Genomic DNA, 23,984 nt, shown 5'->3' with positions numbered 1-23,984 from the left:
TCCCACATTTCTGGAAGAGAATATGCTATTACCCTGTTTGGGTCTGGCATTCAGATGCCAGGCCCACTTTCCTGTGCCCAGATTTACCATACACCTATGAGTGATTTATGTACAATCTCAGGGCACCTTTTGACCTCCTGAGTTCCAATTGTGATCTTTAAGTTCATAACCCCAAACTAGAGAAATGTGAATGCTGAAAGACTAGCAGTATTATCTTTTAGGCATAAAACTACAGAAGGAACCAGAATGTATATTTGATTACAAGGTATTTGCATGAGCATAGAATCTATGAGTAGCTGCTCCTGTAGAAGTTGTGAATTTTGATTATCATTAGTTCAATCCCAGGATGGTGAAATGATGATTGTTGAACTATAATGCTCTCCAAGGTCGTTGATATTATATTGCTAACTTTTACCCTTCAAGGTTTGGAAAATTCAATTTTAATTATCGTTAACATGCTTCGTAAATATCCAAGGGAATACAATATAGATCTATTCATACATCCAGAGAACCAAAAATCTGGCTCAAGTTGTTTTTTCTTCCACAGTTGGAGAAAATTGTGGTGTATGGCTTGCCTCTTGGGGCATGTTAAACCACTTTTAATGCTGTCTCATTATTTTCTAACCATATGCACTTTCTGAACATATCTGACTAGCTGCCTCAGATGAAACCCCAATGTCTGGCCAAACTGATGTAAATCTTCAGTAATGGTAAGAGAAAACAGAAAAGCACAGTGCCCCTATAGTGCTCAGATAGTACAGTTTAATAGTTGCAGATCTCAGAGTTTTAGCTGCAACTTTAGATTTTTTTCTAGTTCTATAGGAAATTTCTGAGCCATACACCATTTCCCCACTAATTTCCCCTAGGCAAAACTAAGCTAAAAACAGATTGGGCTATATAGCATAGTATTAATACTTAGCTCTTCAGATCATTTACCTGGGATGTCAGGGACATAATTATTTCCCAAAGCTCTGGTGCATATTTCTGTAATTGTTATTCTAATGCTGTAAAACAGTTTTCACTTTCGAAACATATAAATGTCCCAGAACATTAAAACCTGTATGTTACCAGTGAAGTTGCCCAGAAGCAGCATGGTTGCCCAGCTAGTGATACATTGCCAGCCCATGTGGAAGGTTTTTAAACTGGATGACCATTAAATAACAGCAGAAAAATCAGTTCTGGGGTTCTAATGCTTATAGTCTTTGGTTTCTTGTAAAATCAATCTTCTGCCATATTTTGATATCTGAACATGCACAGGTTTTTGTCAGGAATCTTCTTGTGTTAATGATTCAGTCCTCATGATTGCATCTTGGTACTGTTGCCTCTCCCATCCCTTGGCCTCCAGGCCCCTCCCTGCACAATTCTCTCACGTGTTCTGAGTAATGCTAGTGCTGTCTTCCAACTTGTCTTTCTTCAGTTGAGTTCAGTGCCAGACCCTGAGCTGGAAACAGTCTCAGGAATTTTTCATTCATCAGACACTTTCTTCCAAAGAAAAATTCTGAGACTACGAGGGTCACCTTGAGAACTACTTGCAGTACATTAGCATCGTTTGGTGGTTTGTGTGCATTGTTAGGGAGCAGGGACAGAGAGGGAGAGACATGAACTACCTATGTGTCACATGCCTGTGAGTAAATGAATATTTGGTAAAATGCCAATTCTAGAAATAACATTTCCCAACCAATTTATCTAAACTGTTTCACTGGCATTGATCTAGCTTGATAGTATAGAAAACCCATATTTATATGAGACATTTGTTAGTTGTGGTTAAATGGCTGAACTTTTGTCCTTGCTATAGTTTTTCACCAGATCTCTGAGAACTGATAATATCACTGGAATGTGGTGTGTATCTGTTTCCTGTAGAACGAACTCAGGGCTGGCAGCTGGATGCTAGTGGTGTTGGATCCCCAGGCCCTGTCATTTCATGGAAGCAGCAGTGAAGTTCCTTTGGAGGAAATCCCACCCACCACACAGGATTCTGTCACATACTGTTGGTTGGGACTCTGTGTACTTAACACTCAGGTTTCTGTAAGAATTGGCCAAACATGTTTGAAGTAGGAGTTTCAACCATAAAGTTTATATAGAAAAATCGGAATATGATATGGGTAAGTGCCTGACTGCAAAGAGGAAGGGATAGACAAGAAATTTCGAGATAAAACTAAAGTACACAGACTAACATAAAATGTCTCTATACATAGTTTTTCTTTTGATAGCATCGAGATTTACAGGGAAATTTTGTTTTATACAGGACCAATCTCATCAAATCACCTGTCCTACAATTGGCACTTGATACTAAAAATGTGAAGAATGTTTATACTGACTGTTTGTAGTTAGAGCTTAGGTGTTCTCATATTCTCCATTTCAGTAAATGCCTGGCCAAATATTAAGCTATGGAAGCCAGAAGCTCAGGTGTCATCCTTGTCCTTTCATTTTCCCTTAGCCTTCACATTTAATTCATCTTTAGGTACCGTTGGTTTTACTACTCAAGTACCTCCCCCACCTGCCAGCTTCTCTCCATTTCTGTGCCATCACCTCTGTCAAGCCACTTCCATAGGTCACCTCAATTCCTTTAAAGCCTCCTTGCAAACATTTCCTTTCCACTCTTGCACCCTCTAAGCAGCACTCTTTTAAAACAATACATGGTGTTATGTTTTCAAAAATTACTGAACGTAGAGCCAGTTCCAAACTCTTTACTGTGGACTGGAATGGGCTATGTGATCTGGCCCCTGACCACTTTCTGACTGCATGTTCTCTCTAAGCTCTGCTGCCTTCTTTCTATCCCAGAGAAGCCAGGCATCTCCCAGGTCACAGCCACAGTTCTTGCTGTCTCTCATGCCTGGAAATCACGTACACTTTGCACTGCTGGCTTGCTGTTATCCTTTAGTCTTTTAGTTTATTTATTTATTTTTTAAAGATTGATTTATTTATGCATACAAGAATGAGGTTACAGGCCAGAGGTGTGGGGCTGAGGGGTGGGGGGGCAGTGAGAAGATTCACCAGAGACAGAGCGGGGAACAGAACAGGCAGATTGACTGAAATACACTGCTGACGGGAGCAGCAGGCGAGTCAGGAGAGGCCTGCTGCGCCATGTGGGTAGCTCCCTGGCCGGGGATCGAACTCGTGGTAGTGGCTGCGGTTAGCTTCATAGGTTGTGTGTTAACCCCTTGTGCCACGAGGGATGCCTAGACTTTTAGTTTAAAAGTCACCTCCTCAAAAAAGTCTTTTCTACTAACTCTTAACCAATGTGCATATACTCAGTTAGCCTCCATTACAATAGCATGCTGATTTCATTTGTAGACTAAATCACTGCCTCAAATCTAAAATGTTTTGTTTTGTTTTTTTTTTAAGATTTATTTATTTATTTATTATTTATACAAGCACCGGGTACAGTCCAAAGCCTGGGAGGGTGAGAGAATTCACCAGAGCCAGAGCGGGGAGCAGAGCAGGCAGAAGGACCGAAGTACACTGCTGAGGGGAGCAGCGGGCGGCAGGAGAGGTCTGCGCGCCATGTGGGACCCTCCTCCGGTGGCCGGGGGGCAGCTGGGGATCGAACCGGCGCTGCAGAGGCTGCGGGCAGCTTTGCAACCCAGCACTCAACTGCTGCGCCACCAGGGAGGCCCTAAAATGGTTTTTTATGTGCTGAACAATTAACTCTCTCTTCCATCAAATGATAAACTCCATGTGGGCAGGGACTGTTTCCCATACTGCTCACTGATAAAGCACAGTGGCTCAATAAATATTTGTTACGTGAACAATGAAACCCTTGATTAGATTTTACCATGGTAAAGTTGAGCTTGATCAAGTCAAATGTCTTATTTTATGCAATAAGCTTTTTTAAATTTTGGCATAACACACATAACATGAATTTCACACTTTAGTCATTTTTAGTGTATGGTTCAGGGGCACTAAGCACGTTCACACTGTCATGCAGCCGTCACCACTGTCCACCTCCAGAACTTGCACATCTTCCCAAGTGAAACTCTGTGCTTGCTAAGCCCTAGCTCCCCATCCTCCCTCCCAAGCCCCTGGCAGCCACAATCTGCTTTGTGTTTCCACGAATTTGACTGCTCTGGGTACCTCGTGTTAGTGGAACCTGCAGTGGAAACATTTTTAATCGATTTATCTGTTACCCCTCTAATAACTTTGGCCTTTGCCTTCTCTATGTGAAAATCTCATTTCTAATAATAATTTTCCAAATTTCACTCTAAAAATTCTATTAAGGTCCTTTAGAAATTTAATCCACTTTTTGTAGAACTTATATCTGGAAATTAAACTATATTATATAGCACTTTTAAGATACACAGTTTGATCTAAGAATATGGTGGTTCTGGACACTTAAGGATTTAATATCACTGATCACAGCGCCCTTTATGCTTACCTTTTCAATCTTGCTTGTGGATTGTAGAGAATATTTTATACTTGGTGCTTTTGAAAGAATATAAAAATGCAAATAAATCAAATTGTTATATAATACTATTGTTTTTGTCTTGCTGTTCAATATTTGATGCTCTGTGGTAAAACGGCAGTTTGGTTTAACATGGCACTCGTACAAACCATTTTAAAAGTGTATAAATCAGAACCAGCTGCAAAGTGGAATTTGCAGACCACTGAAAATGAAGATACTCTTTACGATTTTATTGTCTTGATGGCAAATATATATCACCTAAACTAGAATTTGATTTTGTTCTACTTTGCCCATTTTTTTTTTTTCCACTAAGGTAATGCAGAGATAACTGAGGGCGGTTGGGGGGCGGGGGTAATAATCAGTAATGACTTATGGCACATGGAGGGAGCAAATAATGTCAGGTAAATTATTATTTAGAAATGAGATATTCTCTTCCCTGAACAAGATTTCTTGCTGTTTTCTTCATCATGGAACAGAATAAAATGTGGTAACAATTTTCTGTAGTTGAATGGCTGCTATACATAATTGGGTCCCGTACAGCTAAGACCTGGATTTTGTTGAATTGCTTAGTCTGCACCTTAGATTAGAAACTATCCAATAAATCACCTTGCTTCTGCTGTCTTAAAGGATGTTTGTATTGTAATTTTTAATAGTAATACTTTAAGTATTTAAAAGTTGGGGAAAACATTAACATGGAAATAGCTTTGTGTTTATCCCTATGCTTTATTTCTACAATGCTTAAAAAATACTGTTGGTTGTAATTAATTTGTACTCAAGTACAGTTGCTAGAAGATAAAAATTTTATATAATGTGGTTTAATAAAATTTGCCCAAAGTTCAGAGTCTTTAATAACATTATGTAAACCATGTTTAATAGGTAATCTTACACATAATATTTTATAGAAAGGTATGGAATGGAAAATATTTTTGAAAATACCTGCTTGAACGAAATGGGAGGGGTGATATTCCATAATAAAAGTAACTGTAAAGATAACACTAGTGAGAGGGGGCGGAGCAACATGGCGGCGAGGAGACGCTGCGAGTAAGATCTCCCATTAAAAAAAGTTAATAGGGAGGAAAAGCGGCAGGTCCCAGTGAGAACTGGGACACGGAAGATAAACGGAGGACTCCAGCAAACTGCCCGAAGAAGAAAGTTGCCATAAAAGAGGACGAGAAGGGAGGGAAGCGCAGAACCCTGCTCCCCTCCCCCGCCCACAAAGTCGGCACTCTCCGACCGGCAGAGAGGAGGGAAACAACAAACCAAAACGGCCAACAAGAAAAACGGACGCAGCAAGTGGGACTGTGAGTGGAAAGGAACTATTGCAGCCACCACACCCCGTGAACAGGAGCTGAGGCGAACTCCAGGCGCTATTAAAGAGAGCCCCGCCCCCCAGGAGGAGACCAGCACCAGCACACAGCCCCGGCCGCCCGGTAAGGTTGCGCGCGGAAAGCGGCGCGGATCCGGACCTGATCGCAGCTGCCCAGGTCCCCGCGCCTGCGACCTAGGCTTGCGGGGAGACGGCGGAGGCCCTCCCTGAGTGAGCAGGAACAAGGCGCCCAGGCAGGGGAGCGGGATTCAAAAGGCGCCATTCCCGCGCCACTGATCTGGGCTACAGCCCGCGTCCTGGAACTGAGGGCTTTGGAACTGAGTCCTGGGGCACGAAATTAGGGGGAGACTGCGGAGGCCCTCCCTGAGTGAGCAGGAACAAGGCGCCCAGGCAGGGGAGCGGGATTCAAAAGGCGCCATTCCCGCGCCACTGATCTGGGCTACAGCCCGCGTCCTGGAACTGAGGGCTTTGGAACTGAGACCCGGGGCACGAAATTAGGGGGAGACTGCGGAGGCCCTCCCTGAGTGAGCAGGAACAAGGCGCCCAGGCAAGGGAGCTGGATTCAAAAGGCGCCATTCCCGCGCCACTGATCTGGGCTACAGCCCGCGTCCTGGAACTGAGGGCTTTGGAACTGAGACCCTGGGCACAAAATTAGGGGGAGACGGCGGAGGCCCATCCTGAGTGAGCAGGAACAAGGCGCCCAGGCAGGGGAGCGGGATTCAAAAGGCGCCATTCCCGCGCCACGGATCTGGGCTACAGCCCGCGTCCTGGAACTGAGGGCTTTGGAACTGAGACCCGGGGCACGAAATTAGGGGCGTGGGTTCCCCACGACGGTGGGGCACAAGGCAGACACAGCACCCCAAAGCCGTTGAGGTGTACCCTACCATCCCCGCTCTGCTCCCTGTCCCACGGGGTGGAAAATCAGCTCCCCAAGGGCTCTAGGAGAGATCTCTGGCGCCACCTAGCGACTTGAAGCCAGCAGAGGCTCCTGAAGGAGATAGTGGCCAGCTGGGGAGTTAGCCCACGCCGGGCCCCTTCCGAACAAGTAGTCTGAGCCCACAGGGAGAGCGAGCACCCACAGAGGGGGCAGACCAGGTGCGCAGAAGAGTGTGCCTGAGACCAGACACGCAGGGAGTGTGTCCCACATCACCATTTTAGAACAGGGACATTTCTTCAGTAAAGACTACCTGCAGAAGGCTTCCTCAGGAGCCAGAGGTGAGCGGGGGAAGTTCGCCCACGCCAGACCCCCTCTGGCCTGCAGTCCAAGCCCAGAGGGGAGCAGGAACCCACCGCCGGGGCAGACCAGGCGCACAGGGGAGTGTGTCCCTACATCGGCATTTTAGAACAGGGACCTTTCTCCAGTAAAGACTGCTTGAAACTGACAGATGACTCCTGGAAGAACCAGAGGGGAACAGAGAAGCCCACCCAAGATGCCGGCCAGTCCCAACAACACAGTGTCCCAACGCATACGGCAAATTAGAAAACAGACAGTAGGGAGGAGAAGAACCACACGCAACCTAGCAACTCTCCAGAGAAAAAGCACACCACAAAAAGAAAGCCAGCCCCCAGATTGCAAAGACAATAACTTGGAAGAATTTCTGAGCCTTCCAGAAAGAGAATTTAAAATTGCCGTGATTAAAAAACTAACAGAAGTCATAAAGGAAAACAATGATAAGGGAAAAATAATCAACGATCAGAAGAACGCAATTGAGTCCCTAGAGAGGGAAAACAATGGTCAGAAGAAAGAAATTGAGTCCCTAAAGAGGGAAGTAAAAGAAATGCAGGAGATCAAAGAATTAATGGAAGAACTAAAGAATTCTGGGAAAAGCAATGAAAGCAGAATAGATGAAATGGAAGAATGAATAAGTAATCTTGAAGACACAGAAATAAAAAGAACCAAAACAGAAAAGGAAAGAGAAGTACGAAGGAAAAAGAACGAAGAAAGACTTCGGGAACTATCTGACTCCATGAGGAAAGGAAATATAAGAGTTATAGGAATACCAGAAGGAGAGGAGAGAGATGTAGGAACAGAGAAAATATTCAAAGAGATAATTGAAGAGAACTTCCCAAATGTGAAGAAGGAGCTGAAAATTGATATACAAGAAGCAAGAAGAACACCAAACTTCCACGACGAAAGGAAAAATACAGCAAGACACATAATAGTAAAGCTCCCAAGAATCCAGGACAAGGAAAAAATAATGAAGCTGGCAAGAGGGAAGAAACAGATAACATTCAAAGGAAAACCAATCAGGCTGACATCAGACTTCTCCGAAGAAACACTACGGGCAAGGAGAGAGTGGAGGGACATAGTCAACAGACTCCAAGAAAACAGATGCCAACCAAGAATACTCTATCCCGCAAAGCTCTCCTTCCTCTTTGAAGAAAGAATATGGACCTTCCCAGACAAACAGAAACTCCAGAATTTCATTGCAACTAAACCCCCACTCCAAAAAATACTACAAGGAGTCCTAAAGCCAGAACCTCAGAGGGACGAATAACAATGAAAGAAGGCCAAAAAAAAAAAAGTTATTAAAAGAATAAATAAATAAAATCAAAGGAAAGACAAACACAATGGCAAATACAGATGTTAACATATCAATATTAACTCTAAATGTAAATGGACTAAACTCTTCAATAAAAAGACACAGAGTTGCAGCCTGGATTAAGAAACAAAACCCAACCTTTTGCTGTCTCCAGGAAACACATTTAGCTACAAAAGATAAAAATAGGCTCAAAGTTAAAGGATGGAAAACAATCCTACAAGCAAATGGACCAAAAAAGAAAGCAGGAACAGCTATACTTATATCAGATAAAACAGATTTCAAACTCAAAAAGATAAAAAGAGACCCCAATGGTCACTACATTATGATCAAGGGGACAATACTTCAAGAAGAAATAACACTCATTAACATATACTCACCAAACGAAGGAGCACCAAAATATATCAGACAACTGTTGTCCTCTCTGAAAACAGACATCAGAGAAAACACATACGTAGTGGGAGACTTCAACACACCACTATCAACAATGGATAGATCAACAAGACAAAAAATAAGTAAAGAAACCAAAGCTCTAAATAAAGACCTAGAGCAATTGGGCTTAACAGACATCTATAGAACACTAAACCCCAAAAAAACGGAGTACACATTTTTCTCAAGCGCACACGGATCATTCTCCAGGATCGATCACATACTGGGGCACAAGACAAACATCAACAGATACACCAAGATTGAAATCATATCAACCATCTTTTCTGACCATGAAGGCATCAAACTAGAAATAAACCATAAAAAGAAGGCAAGGAACTTTCCTACCTCATGGAGATTAAAAACCACACTACTGGAAGACCATTGGACTAATGAGGAGATCAAAGAAGAAATTAAAAAATTCTTTGAATTGAACGACAAGGAGGACACCAATATCCTAAATGTATGGGATGCAGCAAAAGCAGTAATAAGAGGAAAATATATAGCAATAGAAGCTCACATCAAGAAACAAGAAAGAACGCAAAGAAACAACCTAATCTCGAAGCTCAAAGATCTAGAAAAAGAACAACAAAAAAACCCCAAAACCAGTAGAAGAAAAGAAATAATAAAAACCAAAGCAGAAATAAATGAAATTGAAACTAAAAAAACAATCCAAAAGATCAATGAAACCAAGAGCTGGTTCTTTGAAAAAATCAATAAAATAGACAAACCCCTAGCCAGGCTCACAAAGGAAAAAAGGGAGAAAGCACAAATAAACAGGATCATCAATGAAAGAGGAGAAATCACAACGGACACAGCAGAAATCAAAAGAATAATCAGTAACTACTATGAACAGTTATATGGAAACAAGTTCAACAATCTAGAGGAGATGGACAAATTCCTACAACTCTACAATCACCCAAAGCTAGATAAAGAAGAAATAGAACACCTAAACAGACCAATTACAATTAGCGAAATTGAAATGGTAATAAAAAACCTCCCCAAAAACAAAAGCCCAGGACCTGATGGATTTACAAATGAATTCTACCAAACATTCAGAGACGAATTAGTGCCTATCCTTCACAAACTCTTCCAAAAAATTGAGAAGGAAGGGACAATACCAAACACGTTCTATGAAGCCAACATTACACTAATACCAAAACCGAACAAGGACAACACAAAAAAGGAAAACTACAGGCCAATCTCCCTAATGAACACTGATGCAAAAATCCTCAATAAAATTTTAGCTATCAGAATCCAACAATGTATCCATAAGATAATTCACCACGACCAAGTTGGATTCATTCCAGGGGCACAAGGATGGTTTAACATCCGAAAATCAATCAACGTTATCCAACACATCAACAAAAAGAAATATAAAAACCATATGATAATATCAATAGATGCTGAGAAAGCTTTCGACAAAGTGCAACACCCATTCATGATAAAAGCCCTTGAAATTCTTGGGATACAAGGAACATACCTCAACATCATAAAGGCCATCTATGACAAGCCAACAGCCAGTATCATTCTCAATGGTGAAAAGCTGAAAGCAATTCCATTAAGATCTGGAACAAGACAAGGATGTCCACTCTCACCATTGCTTTTCAATATAATACTGGAAGTCCTAGCCAGGGCAATAAGACAAGAGAAAGACATCCAAGGAATCCAAATAGGAAAAGAAGAAGTCAAACTATCACTATTTGCAGACGATATGATATTATACATAGAGAACCCCAAAAACTCCACAGAAAAGCTAATTCAACTCATCAATCAGTTCAGTAAAGTGGCAGGATACAAAATCAACACGCAAAAGTCAGTAGCCTTTCTATACACAAACAATAAATCTGAAGAAGAAGAAATCAAAAAGACCATCCCTTTTGTTATTGAAACAAAAAAAATCAAATATTTGGGAATAAATCTAACAAAAGAGGTAAAGGACCTATACAAAGAAAACTATAAAACACTGTTAAAAGAAATAGAAGAAGACACAAAGAAATGGAGAGACATCCCCTGCTCATGGATTGGAAGAATAAACATTATTAAAATGGCCATCCTTCCAAAAGCAATATACAGATTCAATGCTATTCCAATCAAAATTTCAATGTCATTCTTCAAAGAAATAGAACAATTATTGATGAAATTCATATGGAATCACAAAAAACCCCGAATAGCCAAAGCTCTCCTGAAAAAAAAAGAAGGGAATGGAGGCATCACACTCCCAGACTTCAAACTATACTACAAAGCCATAATCATCAAAACTGCATGGTATTGGAACAAGAACAGACATACAGACCAATGGAATCGAATAGAAAATCCAGAAATAAACCCACAGATTTATGGTCAACTAATCTTTGACAAAGGAGCAAAGAATATGCATTGGAGCAAAGAAAGTTTGTTCAATAAATGGTGCTGGGAAAACTGGGTCGCTACATGCAAAAGAATGAAGCTTGACCACCACCTCACACCATACACAAAAATCAACTCAAAATGGATTAAAGAACTAGACATAAGACCTGAAACCATAAAATATATAGAAGGAAATATAGGCGAAACACTACGTGATTTGCACATCAAGGACATCTTTACAGACACATCACCCAAAGCAGTGATAGTGAAGGCAAAGATAAACAGCTGGGACTACATCAAATTAAAGAGCTTTTGCACAGCAAAAGAGACAATAACAAAAACAAAGAGAAACCCCACCAACTGGGAGAACATTTTTGCACCCAACACTAATGATAAAGGACTGATCACAAAAATCTGCAAAGAGCTGATGAGACTCAACAACAACAAAGAAAATAATCCAGTCAAAAAATGGGCAGAAGAGCTTAAAAGAAACTTCTCTGAAGAGGAAATGCAAATGGCCAACAGGCATATGAAAAAATGTTCAACATCACTTGTCATCAGGGAAATGCAAATCAAAACTACCATGAGATACCATCTTACACCAGTGAGAATGGCACATATTAAAAAAACTAGCAACAACAAATGTTGGCGAGGGTGTGGAGAAAAAGGAACTCTTCTGCACTGTTGGTGGGAGTGCAAACTGGTCCAACCACTGTGGAAAGCTGTGTGGAGATTTCTGGACCTACTAAACATAGAGCTTCCATATGATCCAGCAATTCCACTCCTAGGTATTTACCCAAAGGACACAGAAACATCAATTCCAAAGAACACCTGCACCCCTATGTTTATAGCAGCACTGTTTACAATAGCTAAGCTTTGGAAACAACCCAAATGCCCAAAAATAGATGACTGGATCAAGAAGATGTGGTACATATATACCATGGAATATTACTCAGCATTCAAAAAAGATAAACACATGCAATTTGCAGCAACATGGATGGCGCTGGAAGGGATCATGCTCAGCGAAATAAGCCAAAAAGAAAAAGAAAAATACCGGATGGTCTCACTCATAGCAGGAATCTAGAAAACTTAAATAAGGGACCAGGAAAATGAATAACTATAAGATAGTGAAAATCAAAATCAACAAAAAACTATGAACCAGAGACACTTTTAGGGGGGCGGGAGGGGAGGGATTGGGGTCAGAATGGGGGGGCTGCAATTGTATGGGGAATATAACAATAAAATTTATTTAAAAAAAAAAATAAATAAAATAAAACTTAAAAAAAAAAAAAAAAAAAAAGATAACACTAGTGAAATAAGTCAGAAGGAGAAAAGCAAATACTGATGTTTGTGGAATATAGAGAAACAAAACAATGTCGGATAGAACCAAACCATAAACAAACCCTAGAAATCTGCCTGCAGACTTGTGGTTACTGGAGGTGCTGGGGGGAAATACAGTATGGAGGGGACCCAGTGGACTAAGGTGGAGAGCTGTGGGTGCCTTGATGGTGGGTGTGGTGTGGGGACTTGCATCTGAGAACGTGCAATCTTATTTTGAGTCATATACAGTTTGTAAACCTAAATTTCCTCATTAACGAAAAAAAATTAGCCCTAAAAGGAATTTTCATTCCTCTCAAATTTTTATTATGAAAAATTTCAAACTTACATTAAAGTTGAAATAATAATATAAAATGTAGTGGTATAACTTTCACCTACATTAAATATTTAACATTTCTGCACTTTTATATGTGTGTCTTTGTCTTTCTATGTATATATGTATTATGTAAATATATGTATATAAATATATTTTTGGTCTGTTTTGCCAAATCATTTGAAAATTGTATCTCATGCATCATTTTACTTCACTTCTAAATAATAAGAACATTCTCACATACATACTACAATACGCTTATATCTAACAGAACAATAATTCTACAATATCATGAAATATCCAATCCATACAAAATTTCCCCAATTGTCTATTTTTGAGGCAGTATTAAGATTTGGTTATTACATCTTTTTATCTAAAATCTAAAATAATTCCTCCACCTACTTTTTTTTGAAAGGGGTTATTTACTTTTGAAAAAAATCAGGATAATTGCTTTGGGGGAAAAAAAATCACACATTTTGGATTTTCTGATTTTTTCCCTTGTAGTGTCACTTATCTATCCCTGGCTGTCCCAAAAGTTGGCAGTTAGGTCTGACTACTTGATTAGATTAAGGTTTGACTACTTTTGGCATAAATTCAGAGGCGATGTTAATACTTTATCTTTCTTCAAATCAGGAGTCATAGAAGTATTTCAAAATGATCTGTGATAGTACCGTTCTGGGGGAAATGATGACTTAACTCAGGATCAGCTTTCATCATTGATAGTAAATATGATCAGTGTCCCAGCTGGAGAATCCCCCTGCAGCTTCACTCAGGTCCCAGCTCCAGCAGTGGACATGGAGCTGCAAGTGAGAGTTCTCAGGAGTGGCGTGATGTATTGTACATAAGTGGGCTTTGTAACAACGGGGTGGGGGTGAGGAAGAGTTTAGAAATGTGAATTTGGTTTCTAGGACAGTGGGGTGCAATTAACAAAAAACATAGTAAAGTGCCTCATAATCAATCAATACTATGGAAATGAATATTATTTTGCTTTGATTAGAGTTTCAGTCCTGGTTGATAGATCTTGGGTTGTGTTTGGTGTCAGTGATCCTAGTTTATGGAGTTCTCATGTTTCTAGAGTTAGTCTTTCGAGTAAGCAGTCAACCATCTTACAAACACCTCCAATTAATGAAGAAACATAGGCATTCTTCAATAAAGAGGAGGGGGAAAGAAAGGAGGGAAAGAAATAAAGGGGGGCAGAGAGAGAGAGAGAGAGAGAGAGAGAGAGAGAGAGAGAGAGAATTAATTGAGAGATCTAGAAGGCAAAACTACTCTGGGGCAATTTTACAAAAGATAGATGCCCAGGCTCTACACCACAGCTACTGTGTTGAATTCTAGGGGTGACCTGTGGATTACCTGGGTTGAGGCCCAGGCATCAGTGTTATGCACAAAGCTCCCCAGGAGAGTTGGTTATGTCCCAAGGTTAGGAATGATTACATGAGAAGTAGCAGAGATGAGGAGCCTGATTATGTTCATAGAATTTCTTTGCTTTAATTTTCTTCAGACTGAAAGGTCTCTGAACACTTTTCTCAGAAGATGGTGTTGAATTTCCATATAGTAGGACTCGAATGTTGTCCCGAGCCAGCCTACCTGGAAGGAAGATGTGTGCTGTGACCCACTCTGTGTTGGATAAATTGATATCTCCTTCTTTTTAATGTAATTTTTATGAAAAGAAGGTTTTAAAATAATTGGAGCCTAGTGCTCCAAATTATATCTTTGTGCCTTCCCTGCAGTTTGGGGTTTAGTGACTGGGCAGGAGTGACAAGAATCCATTGTACCACAAAATTTTCTTTCTCTGTGAATGATGCATTTGTTTTAGGGTGAAGACTGATTAAAAATGAAAGTGAAATAACACTGCAGGCCACTACATTCTAAATTGGTAGTGCTCGGAAGGAGCTAAGGGTTAGACACATTGGTCCAATCCCAAACTTTGGGGCCAAAATCTTTTGGGACCGAGGAATGGTCCTGGAGCCTAACCACTCAAAATGGGAAAATGTAGATGCAGAATTTCCCATGAAACTGGCCATGCTAGACTAAGCCAATTAAAAACAATTAAAATTGCATTTTAATTTTGGAAAAGGTTGCCCTGTCTCCCTAGTTCATGAAGGTCTTATAAAGAGGTGATTGTAGAGCAATTTGCAAACAAATTATTTTTAATACTATATTTTAGTTACATTAGGGATAATGATTTATGTTGAGGCATTGATTCAGACATTACCCAAGCAATGAAATAGGCACATTCCCTATCTTTTTTTTTTTAAAGTATTTAAATTTCGCTTAGTATCATGTAAGTGCTATGGGAATAACTGTAAATAATTGGATTATTAGTAAGGAATTGCAAGTGTGTGCAGATTTTTTTCTGTGGTTGGAGTATTGGACTAAAAACAGCATAATTTTGGCAATTTAAATGAAGCACAGGACAAAAAACATATGTCACCAAATCAGAATGACATTTGAAAACCACGTTAATACAGCATTCACCTGCCAAGGGATTTTTAGAGTCAGTTCTTTCCATCCAGATCATGCCTGTCCCTCTGCAATCAGCAATTTTTGTTGACAACAGGGTTATACAAATACATTTAAGTCCACTTACTCGTCAGCACTGTCAAATGAGTGGGCTCTTCTCTTCGACTGTAGTGATAAGGATCTAGTGTGGAAAGAAATTAAGTCTACAGGTTCTGTTATCTCTTTAATAAAGATGGGTCCCTGTGGGTTCCGGAGATGCCTAATGAATACTGTCAGAATTAACAAATGCCATTTCTATTTCACATGTTTCAAATTGAAATGAGGGCAAGAAGTTGTTGACTCTGGGACAGTCCTTCTTTTTAGTGTGTATTGAGATAATGTTGGTTTCCAACACTGTCATTGTTTTAAGGGTATAGGTTAACACCTCTTCAGATATATGTTATTACACCATGCCCCACCACCAAAACACCCATAACCCGCCACCATAGTCCATAGGGCCCCCACCCCGCTTTGCTCCCATCCCCTAACTCTCTCTGGTGGTCTCAATTCTGCTGTCAGAGTTCAAGGGTATGTTTTGGCTTGTTTTTGTTTGTTTCTTTATATTCCACATATGAATGAAATCATATAGTATTTGTCTTTCTCCTTCTGACTTCACTAAGCATAATCCCCTGTCCCTGGAAAGATCTTAAGGATTACTGTCTTTCTATGAAGACCTTCTAATGAGGAATACATGTCTGAAGTAGTGTCAGACAGGACTAACTTGGGTTTTCCAAGGGTAGCATGCCTTGATTTTGCTGATGTTACTCACCATATTCTCACCTATCCTGAATCTTTGTAATTTTCACATAAAAGGGAATTCCATAAGCTATCTTGGCCAAATGAAGAGGGAATTCAAATACAAGCAGTAATGAAGAGAGAATTTTCAGCTAAAATTCATGTTCCATTATGTTTTTTTAAGTATGAAAATGGCATGCTAATGTGAATCTGCTTGATTATAGCATTTGCATTTTCTCTGGAAATTAAGAAGAAAAAAATCTAATTTTCTTCCTTACACCTGAATGGGGAGGTTTATTTACTTTTTAAATACAGATTTTGTTGCTGTCATTTTTCTTGCCTCAGATGTGAAACATGTATAGTCATAAGAATCTTGATTACTCTTCTATGAGACTAAACATTTTTCATCCTAAAAAGAATCATTGGTAATGTATGGTGAATAGTGTATGTAGTAATGAAGAATTAGAAGCAATGTAAAAGAAACACAGCAAGGAAATTATTGGTTAAATTATGCTATAACTTCAATCAAAATTAAAATCATTTCAGAATAGTATTAATTACATGGGAAAATTCTTTTGGCAATGTTGAGAAAAAACAGCAGAATTCAAAATTGTTTATTTTTGTAATCCCTGTTTTGTGATTAAAAATAGACATGCACACATGCAAAATGATTTAAGACAATATAACCAATATGTTATTAAAGTTTTCTTTAGATGCATTGTCGTGTGATTTTATTTTCTTGTTTAGATGTTACTGAATATTCCCATTTATCTGAAATGATTATTTTTGAATTGGAAAAAAATGCATGATAAAATATTAAAATAGAAAAGAATGCCATATATCAGAGAAGGAAGAACTGAGCCAAAGAATATGACTTCAGTATTTCACTTTGTCCATGTGGTTATTGCATCTAAAAGCAATTTTGTGCAAACTACTATGGTGAAACCTAAATAAGGGACGAGGAAAACACCTAATTATAATAAAGTAAAAATCAAAATCAACAAGCAACTGTAAACCAGAGATACACTATGGGGGGTAGGATCAAAACAAGGAGGGTGGGAATTATATGGGGATGAAAACGCTTACATTGTGCCAAAATGAAAAATAATGTAAAAAAATGTATAAAATTAAAAAAGTTCAACAAAAAATAAATAAATACCTTAATGTTTTTTGTATTCATGTTTGAATTTAGTATCTATGGGAGAAGATAGCAGAACTTTAGTAGATCTGGCATATTATGAAGTATATTAAAATATACCTAGAATTTGACTACATAAAAGTCCAAAACAATTATCACAGTAAAAAAAAGCATGAACAAATTAAAATAAAGAAATATATTGAAGAAGTGTCAGGAGATAGTGCTGGAGAGATGGGTGGGGTCAGAGCAAGTAGACTTGAGGGGAGCAGCCACCTAAGGTTAGTTTTTGGGAAGAAAGTACTGGCTAGAGGTGTTTAGGGTTGCCTACACAGGTTTTGGCTGGTTTGCATATCACCTGTACTAGTGCATATTAATACTGTTCTCTAAATCAAATTATATGTTTTCTTTTAATTCATCCTCATTATAGCAGACATACCTAGGAAATCATGTGTCTGGTACATTTATCATTTTTAATAAAAAATTCACATTAATGCATGAATACTATAACATTTAAACTCATTTTGCAACCCATTCATCATACACATTATATACTTTGTTAAGTATATGGGGGGCGTGGTAAGAAGATGGGGACTCTTGAGTTTGGATTGTCTCTCATGCTACTGCAACTTGAGCCTAGTCTTTTTAATGCACTTCACTGGGTGATATTTTGTTTCTGGAATCCTTTAGAAGACTTGAGTTCCAGCATGAGCATTAGGGCAGTGCCATTAAGACAGATGGCTCATCCCAGTAAGATAGAAAGGAGAATGAGGAAGAGCAATTAGTGATGGGGAGCAGAAGGGTTATAACTGAAGGAAGTAGATAGAGTGGGCTACAACAGTGAGAAATCAGGAGAGAATACACAGGGTAGAGACATGGCAGGTAAGAGTCAGGTATTACCCAAAGTTGTCCTGCTCCAGTCTGTTCATTCTTTCTAGTACCCTCATGAAGAGTTGTCCTCAGTCAATTGTAAGTCTCTGACCATTGGGCAACAAGAAGAAAATAAAAATTAAACCATAACCCAGTGATTTCATTGATACCCAGTGATTTTCATAAAACTATGGAATTCGGTGATGAGAGGAACTTACTGGGATCATTTTATGCATCCCTACACTGACAGGAAGCACTCTGTGCACTTCCAAAAATGACTTGAGGAAGCATGGGATGTTGGGTAGTGGCAGAGTGCCCAAGAGTCTTGCCACAATCCTGCCTCCCTTATCTGTCAAAGCTACTGTAGAACAGAAAGGGCTATTATGGCTCCGATTTCTCTCACGGGATGCTGAGCACAGCTTGGCTTTGGTCCTCTGGGCTTACTCCATCCTAATCTTTATAGATTGTTTACTACTTAATTCATAGTGACCTTGGTCCTTTTACCAAGAAAAGAAAAATACATGGAGACTCCACCTGGCAGGCTGGGGAAGCAAATATTGTTTAAAAATGAACAATGACAAAATTTAAAAAAAAAAGAAAAATATAATGCTTATGTCAGGTAAGACTACGTGAATCTTTAGCTAATCCTTGTTTCTTTTCTGATGGTCCTTTTGTACAGAGGTTACAATGATTTTAGACTAGTATCCTCACTCTTTATATTAAGGACCTAATGTCTTTTGCATTGGCCAATTTATCATTTATTGTTTTTCAAATAAGATGGACTTAATCCATAAGAAACAGGTAATCATTTCTTTTGTTCAAGAAATTCCCAAGAAGAAGGCACTAGGATTTGATCTTTGCAAACTTTGGAATTCTTTGCTTTCTCCAATCTGAACAATAATAGAGCGTAAGCTCTCTGCATCTGGCATAGAAATTCATTTGTAGGAGGCACTGATGCATTTTCTCGAGTGAAGGAAAGTGTAGTAATAATATAATTATGCTATATTTGTCTGGTACATCATAGTTGTGACATATTTTCATTTAGCTCATCTGAGTTGCACAATAGCATCTTCAATGTGGACAAGAACTGGTGTTTTTAATCCCCATTTTGCAGATGAGGAAAATGGGGGTCAGAGGCAGAATGAGTCTGCCCCAGGCATCACACAGTCAGTCATGTGTGGTTCTATCCCTGCAACCGAATGCCATTTGGAGTTGAGCAAGATGGGGTACAGCTGTTCCTCTGTCGGCTGGTTCCTGCTCTTCTGGACTTTCATGGAGTTCTCATTTTTTGTTTTCAGATTACCGGACGGGCCCGTGTTTTACTGTGGTCAGCAACCAGATGTGCCAGGGACAGCTCAGCGGAATTGTCTGCACCAAAACGCTCTGCTGTGCCACCGTCGGCCGAGCCTGGGGCCACCCCTGTGAGATGTGCCCTGCCCAGCCCCACCCCTGTCGCCGAGGCTTCATTCCTAACATCCGCACAGGCGCTTGTCAAGGTAAAGCCCGGATGATGGAGTTATTGATGGCCTTGTCTTTTTTGTCCTGGGGAGCCATTCTCAAGTGAAGTTGGAGAGAATGGAAAAGCAGTGTCAGAGACATAACTTCACAATTTCGCTGACAGCACCATCTCCAACCTAGACTTTAGGAGTGTGGCTCACCAGAGAGCAGCTGGTCGCCCTGGATTTTTCCTTGCCAGCAGCAGTTTCCCCCTCTGATCCTGGCGGTGTTTGCAGGGGGTGGGAAGGTTCTGTTTACAGCAGCACAGTGCATAAACACAAAGCAGAACTGGTGAACAAGGTACTTTCTTTTTCTTAATCTCTTTTTCCTTCATTTGAAATAGTTGGAGTTCTGTATCTCGTAGGTTGTACTTAGTTGACCTAAAGCAAATTGTTCCTCTCTCCATTTTACATGCCACATTATATTTTTTTTTACAAGTCAGAAATAAATTAGGATTTGTTTCACAGTTTTAAATATCCCCAGATGTCGCCTACTTGCCTCTTCTGCCTCCCATAGAATCACTTACTCTGTTCTTGGCTTTTACTCCTGTTCTTCCAGCTGTACAAATTCTTTTATTGTCTGGATGTCTGGCAGGAAACAGGAGGAAGTGAACAGAGGCAGCTCTGCGCTAAACTGATGGGATTGAAAACTCCCAGGCTGAATCTGTTTCCTTTAGACATCTTCGATGCTTTTTTAGCAAGTTACGGTATTTTTGGAAAATTCAGGGTATGCTTTTCCGAGGCAAATCGATCCTAGTATGAATTTGTTCTAGGTGTTAACTCTAAGGCTAATATGCCATAAAGCAGAATTCAAGCTTAGTCACACAGTTCAGTGGGTCTCCATTAAGCTATCCTTCAATGAATTACACTTTTGATACACACTGTCCTAGCCTCTGGTTTCTATGTATAACATACAGCTCCTTCCCATGCCCTGGAACATTTCCTTCTGACTGTCAGGAGCAGGGAGCAGTTACTTTGAAATCCTACAATTACAAAGGGGGAGCTTGTAGGATTTTATAAGATAAAGAGTAACTTTACTTCCCCCTTTTGTTGGCACCTTTTTATTTGTCTCATCCTTAGAAAGTCCCAGTTAAGTTTGGAAGAAATTCTCGGTCTTGCTTTCTGAAGTCAGCAAATACCCATGAACTCATTGACAGTGACCGGGAAGCCAGATTCTGAGTGCCCAGCTGCCTGTCCATGAGTCATGACCAGTGGCTGAGGTGCTGAGAGAACTGGAGGCAGGAAAATGAGGAGAGAGAAGGGAGAGCTGCAGATTTTTAGCTTTGCTCTTCATTTCATACAATTTAGACTTTTCCAGCATTTTCCTTTTTGTCCCTTCCTGAATTCTGTTATTTGACACCCAAGAAAAAAATTTCTTTTATAAAAAAAAATTGTGAAAACCCATGGAATCAAAATGGCAGTTATAGTGCCACTTGGAGAATGACACAGTCTTCATGTTTGATTGTTTTTTTTTTTTTTTTTTTGAGAGATTCTGCTCTCAGTTTGGGGCTCTCTCTCCTCACTTGCGTTTTTAGTCCTTGGGCCAGATATGAGGGGTTGTGGACAAATGGGTTCATAAAGGAGCTTATTCTGTCTTAAGTCCTAAAATGTATATAGAGAAGTACTTTCATATATCTTTCCTCTTGGCCAAAAATTATGACCAAGAAGGCCATCTAGTTCGGTGATATGGACAATCGTCATTTGAAATAACACTCCAATAAACATATTCGACATATTAAGAAAATGAAAAATTGTAGTTTAAGACAGCATTGAGCTCAGCTATAAAATATAATTAATTTTCACATATAGTAATTCATTTGTGGGACAGAGCATTCCATTTAAAATAGCAGCTGACCCTTTTATGCAGAAATAAATTGTTGTTCCTTTAGTATGAATTTTCTCAAGCATACAGCTTATGGAGTTCTTGTAACCAGCAGTAACTCTCCTGCCTCACACAATAAAGAGTAGAACTAAAGATTACAGTAGGCTTCCAGATTTCTAAGATTTCTATTATACCCAAAATAGAAAGAGAAAAACTTGACTGCTTCCCTGGGGGTTCCTCATTAAATGAGACTTTTACATGGTAAGGATGAAGAGATGGAGAGAATGTGCATATATTTTCACAATCTCTCTAATGAAAGGTAATGAGCTTGGGATGATTAATTTTGTTCTTGGAAGGTTAATATGTGGGCTCACGTGTAGGACCACAGATCATTCCTTAGGTGCTGGGCTATATCACTGAACAAAATTGACAAAGAACATGCTCCCTGGAAGCTTGTATGGAAGATAATCTGCTTATAAAACAAAGCAAACAGTTAATAGGTCAGTTGGTGCTTTGTCTTATATAGAAAAAAACATTAAGTGTTGTGAATAACAGTAGGGCAGAGGGGAGGGCCAGATATTGCTATTAGGGAAGGTTTCCTGCTGTAGTGTGGCTGGGGGCAAAGCCTGATGGGTGGGGCCTCAGGGACCAAGTGGCTGTACCGAGGGAGAGGCTGGCCCCCAGGCAGAGGGGCCAGAACTACAAAGTCCCTTGAGAGGTGCATCTTGGTGTATTTGAGGATCAGCAAGGAAACTGGTGTGGTTAGAGAAGAGTGAGAGAGTGGGCAGTTAGGGGCTGAAGTCAGGGGTAGAGGAGCAGATAGAATCTTCCAGGACTTAGTACAGAGTGGAGTTGTAAGCTGTGGAGGGAGATGATCTGGTTTACTTTTACAAAGAGTCCCTCTGGTGGCTGCCCTGCCAGCAAGGTGAGTATACAGGTGGGACTGCACAGTCATCCTCTCACCCCCTGGCTTAATTTCCTGTGTTACTTAATTTTTACTGTGCAGGACAACTCTATAGATTGTAAGGTGAACAATTTGCAATTAATTTGCAAATAAGTATAGGCTGTCTCCATGTCTGGGTGAGCTTAATTAATTCTGTTTCAATATGACTTCTAAAGACAGCTTTATTAGAAATGTGTGTTGCATTTTGATTCTAAGGATTACTCGAATAACTAATTCTTACTATCAACCTTTTTATCATTGTGTCTTTGTACTTTGCATCATACATAATAAAACCCACAAAAGTTAGTCTAGTCTTCTCTCCCTAAGGGAAGATGGGTAAGTGGGAAAATAAATAATACTATGACTACATGTTGAACATTATTGACCAAGTTATATAAATCAAATAATTTTTTCACATAATGTAATCATTTCTCTCATCATATTTCAAATATTTTGTATGATAATACACAAATAATTCATTGACCTAAATGTGGTAGAAAAAGTATTACATTTTCTTCTCTGATGAATTTTATGTGAATTTTAACCAATCTCCCTTTTTCTCTTTCCCTGTTCTTCCTTCCCTGCCACCCCGCCCCTTTCTAAAATTTGACAGATGTGGATGAATGCCAGGCCATCCCTGGGCTCTGTCAAGGAGGAAATTGCATTAATACTGTTGGATCTTTTGAGTGCAAATGCCCAGCTGGACACAAATTTAATGAAGTGTCACAAAAATGTGAAGGTAAGAAATATCATGCTTTGCAGTTAATGGCTGGAGGGACAGGCAAAATCCAAGTCAGTGACAAGTTTTCTTTGCAAATTGTTCCTAAATCCTTCTGTCTTTGTCATTCCTGTGAATGTGTAAATATAATATCCTTACCAGAAATAATATGCCTTTTTGCTATTGAACCAAAAAAACGCTGCAGCTTTTTCCACTTTTATAGACCCAAAATAAGAGACCCATCTGAATCAAATTAAATATTAAAACATGAAATATTTTTGAACCAATATTTGGGTTAAAATGTTCAAGACACATGTTTTTGCATAGTCCTAGGGACATGCATTTAAATTCGATCATTACATATCATTCAAAATGACGTACCTTCTGATGTTTTTCTGGTTAAGATTTTGGAGCCATCTGGGAACTCCCCCTTTATGCTCCTACTATGGGATTAGGATTTTCTATTCTGCCTGTCAAATGGTAATTTGTTAGTTTATTAAACAAACAAACAAAAAATAACTTGAGGTAAATTTAGATACTTGCATTTAGTTTATAGACCGAGCTTCTAAAAATGTGGGAGAATAGAGAATGTGTCCATATTTGCCATAACTTCTTTTTTAAAAAAGATTTTATTATTTATGCATATAAGAACTAGGGTACAGGGCAGAGGTGCAGGGAATGGGGGTGAGAGGATTCACCAGAGACAGAGTGGGGAGCAGAACAGGCAGATCTACTGAAATACACTGCTGAGGGGAGCAGTGGGCAAGACAGGAGAGGTCTGCTGTGCCATGTGGGTAACTCCCAGGCCAGCTGGCGATTGGTTGCTGCAGAGGCTGAGGACAGCTTCACAGCTGTGCTTAACCCCTTGTACCACCAGGAAGGCCCCATATTTGCCATAACTTCCACTTGTGTGGAAGAGCCTGACTTCCAAGTATAGTAAGTACTTTTTGATGAGAGGGAAACATCCAGGAAATAAGTAGGCAGCATAGAACTCTCTTTCCTTTGATGAGGGCAGGTACCTTATATATGTGGTTTCTAAGCACGGCAGTTTTCTCGAACCCATATTTC

At 39.7% G+C, this 23,984-nt stretch overlaps 1 protein-coding gene across 1 annotated transcript in view; it reads left to right on the top strand.

The window, feature by feature from the left end:
- Nucleotides 1-23,984, top strand: part of FBN1 (fibrillin 1) — a gene marked incomplete at its 5' end in the record, with an annotated part of 233,753 nt that overhangs the window by 94,002 nt on the left and 115,767 nt on the right. The window contains 2 exons of the mRNA XM_084240531.1: nt 19,236-19,433; nt 22,812-22,937. Of these exons, the coding sequence (XP_084096657.1) occupies nt 19,236-19,433; nt 22,812-22,937 (324 nt within the window). The remainder of the gene's footprint in view (nt 1-19,235; nt 19,434-22,811; nt 22,938-23,984) is intronic.

The sequence above is a fragment of the Talpa europaea genome, assembly GCF_964194135.1.
Source record: "Talpa europaea genome assembly, chromosome: 8".
Taxonomy (NCBI): domain Eukaryota; kingdom Metazoa; phylum Chordata; class Mammalia; order Eulipotyphla; family Talpidae; genus Talpa; species Talpa europaea.
The sequence above is the reverse complement of the archived record's forward strand: the minus strand, read 5'-3'. Positions and strand labels throughout refer to the sequence as shown.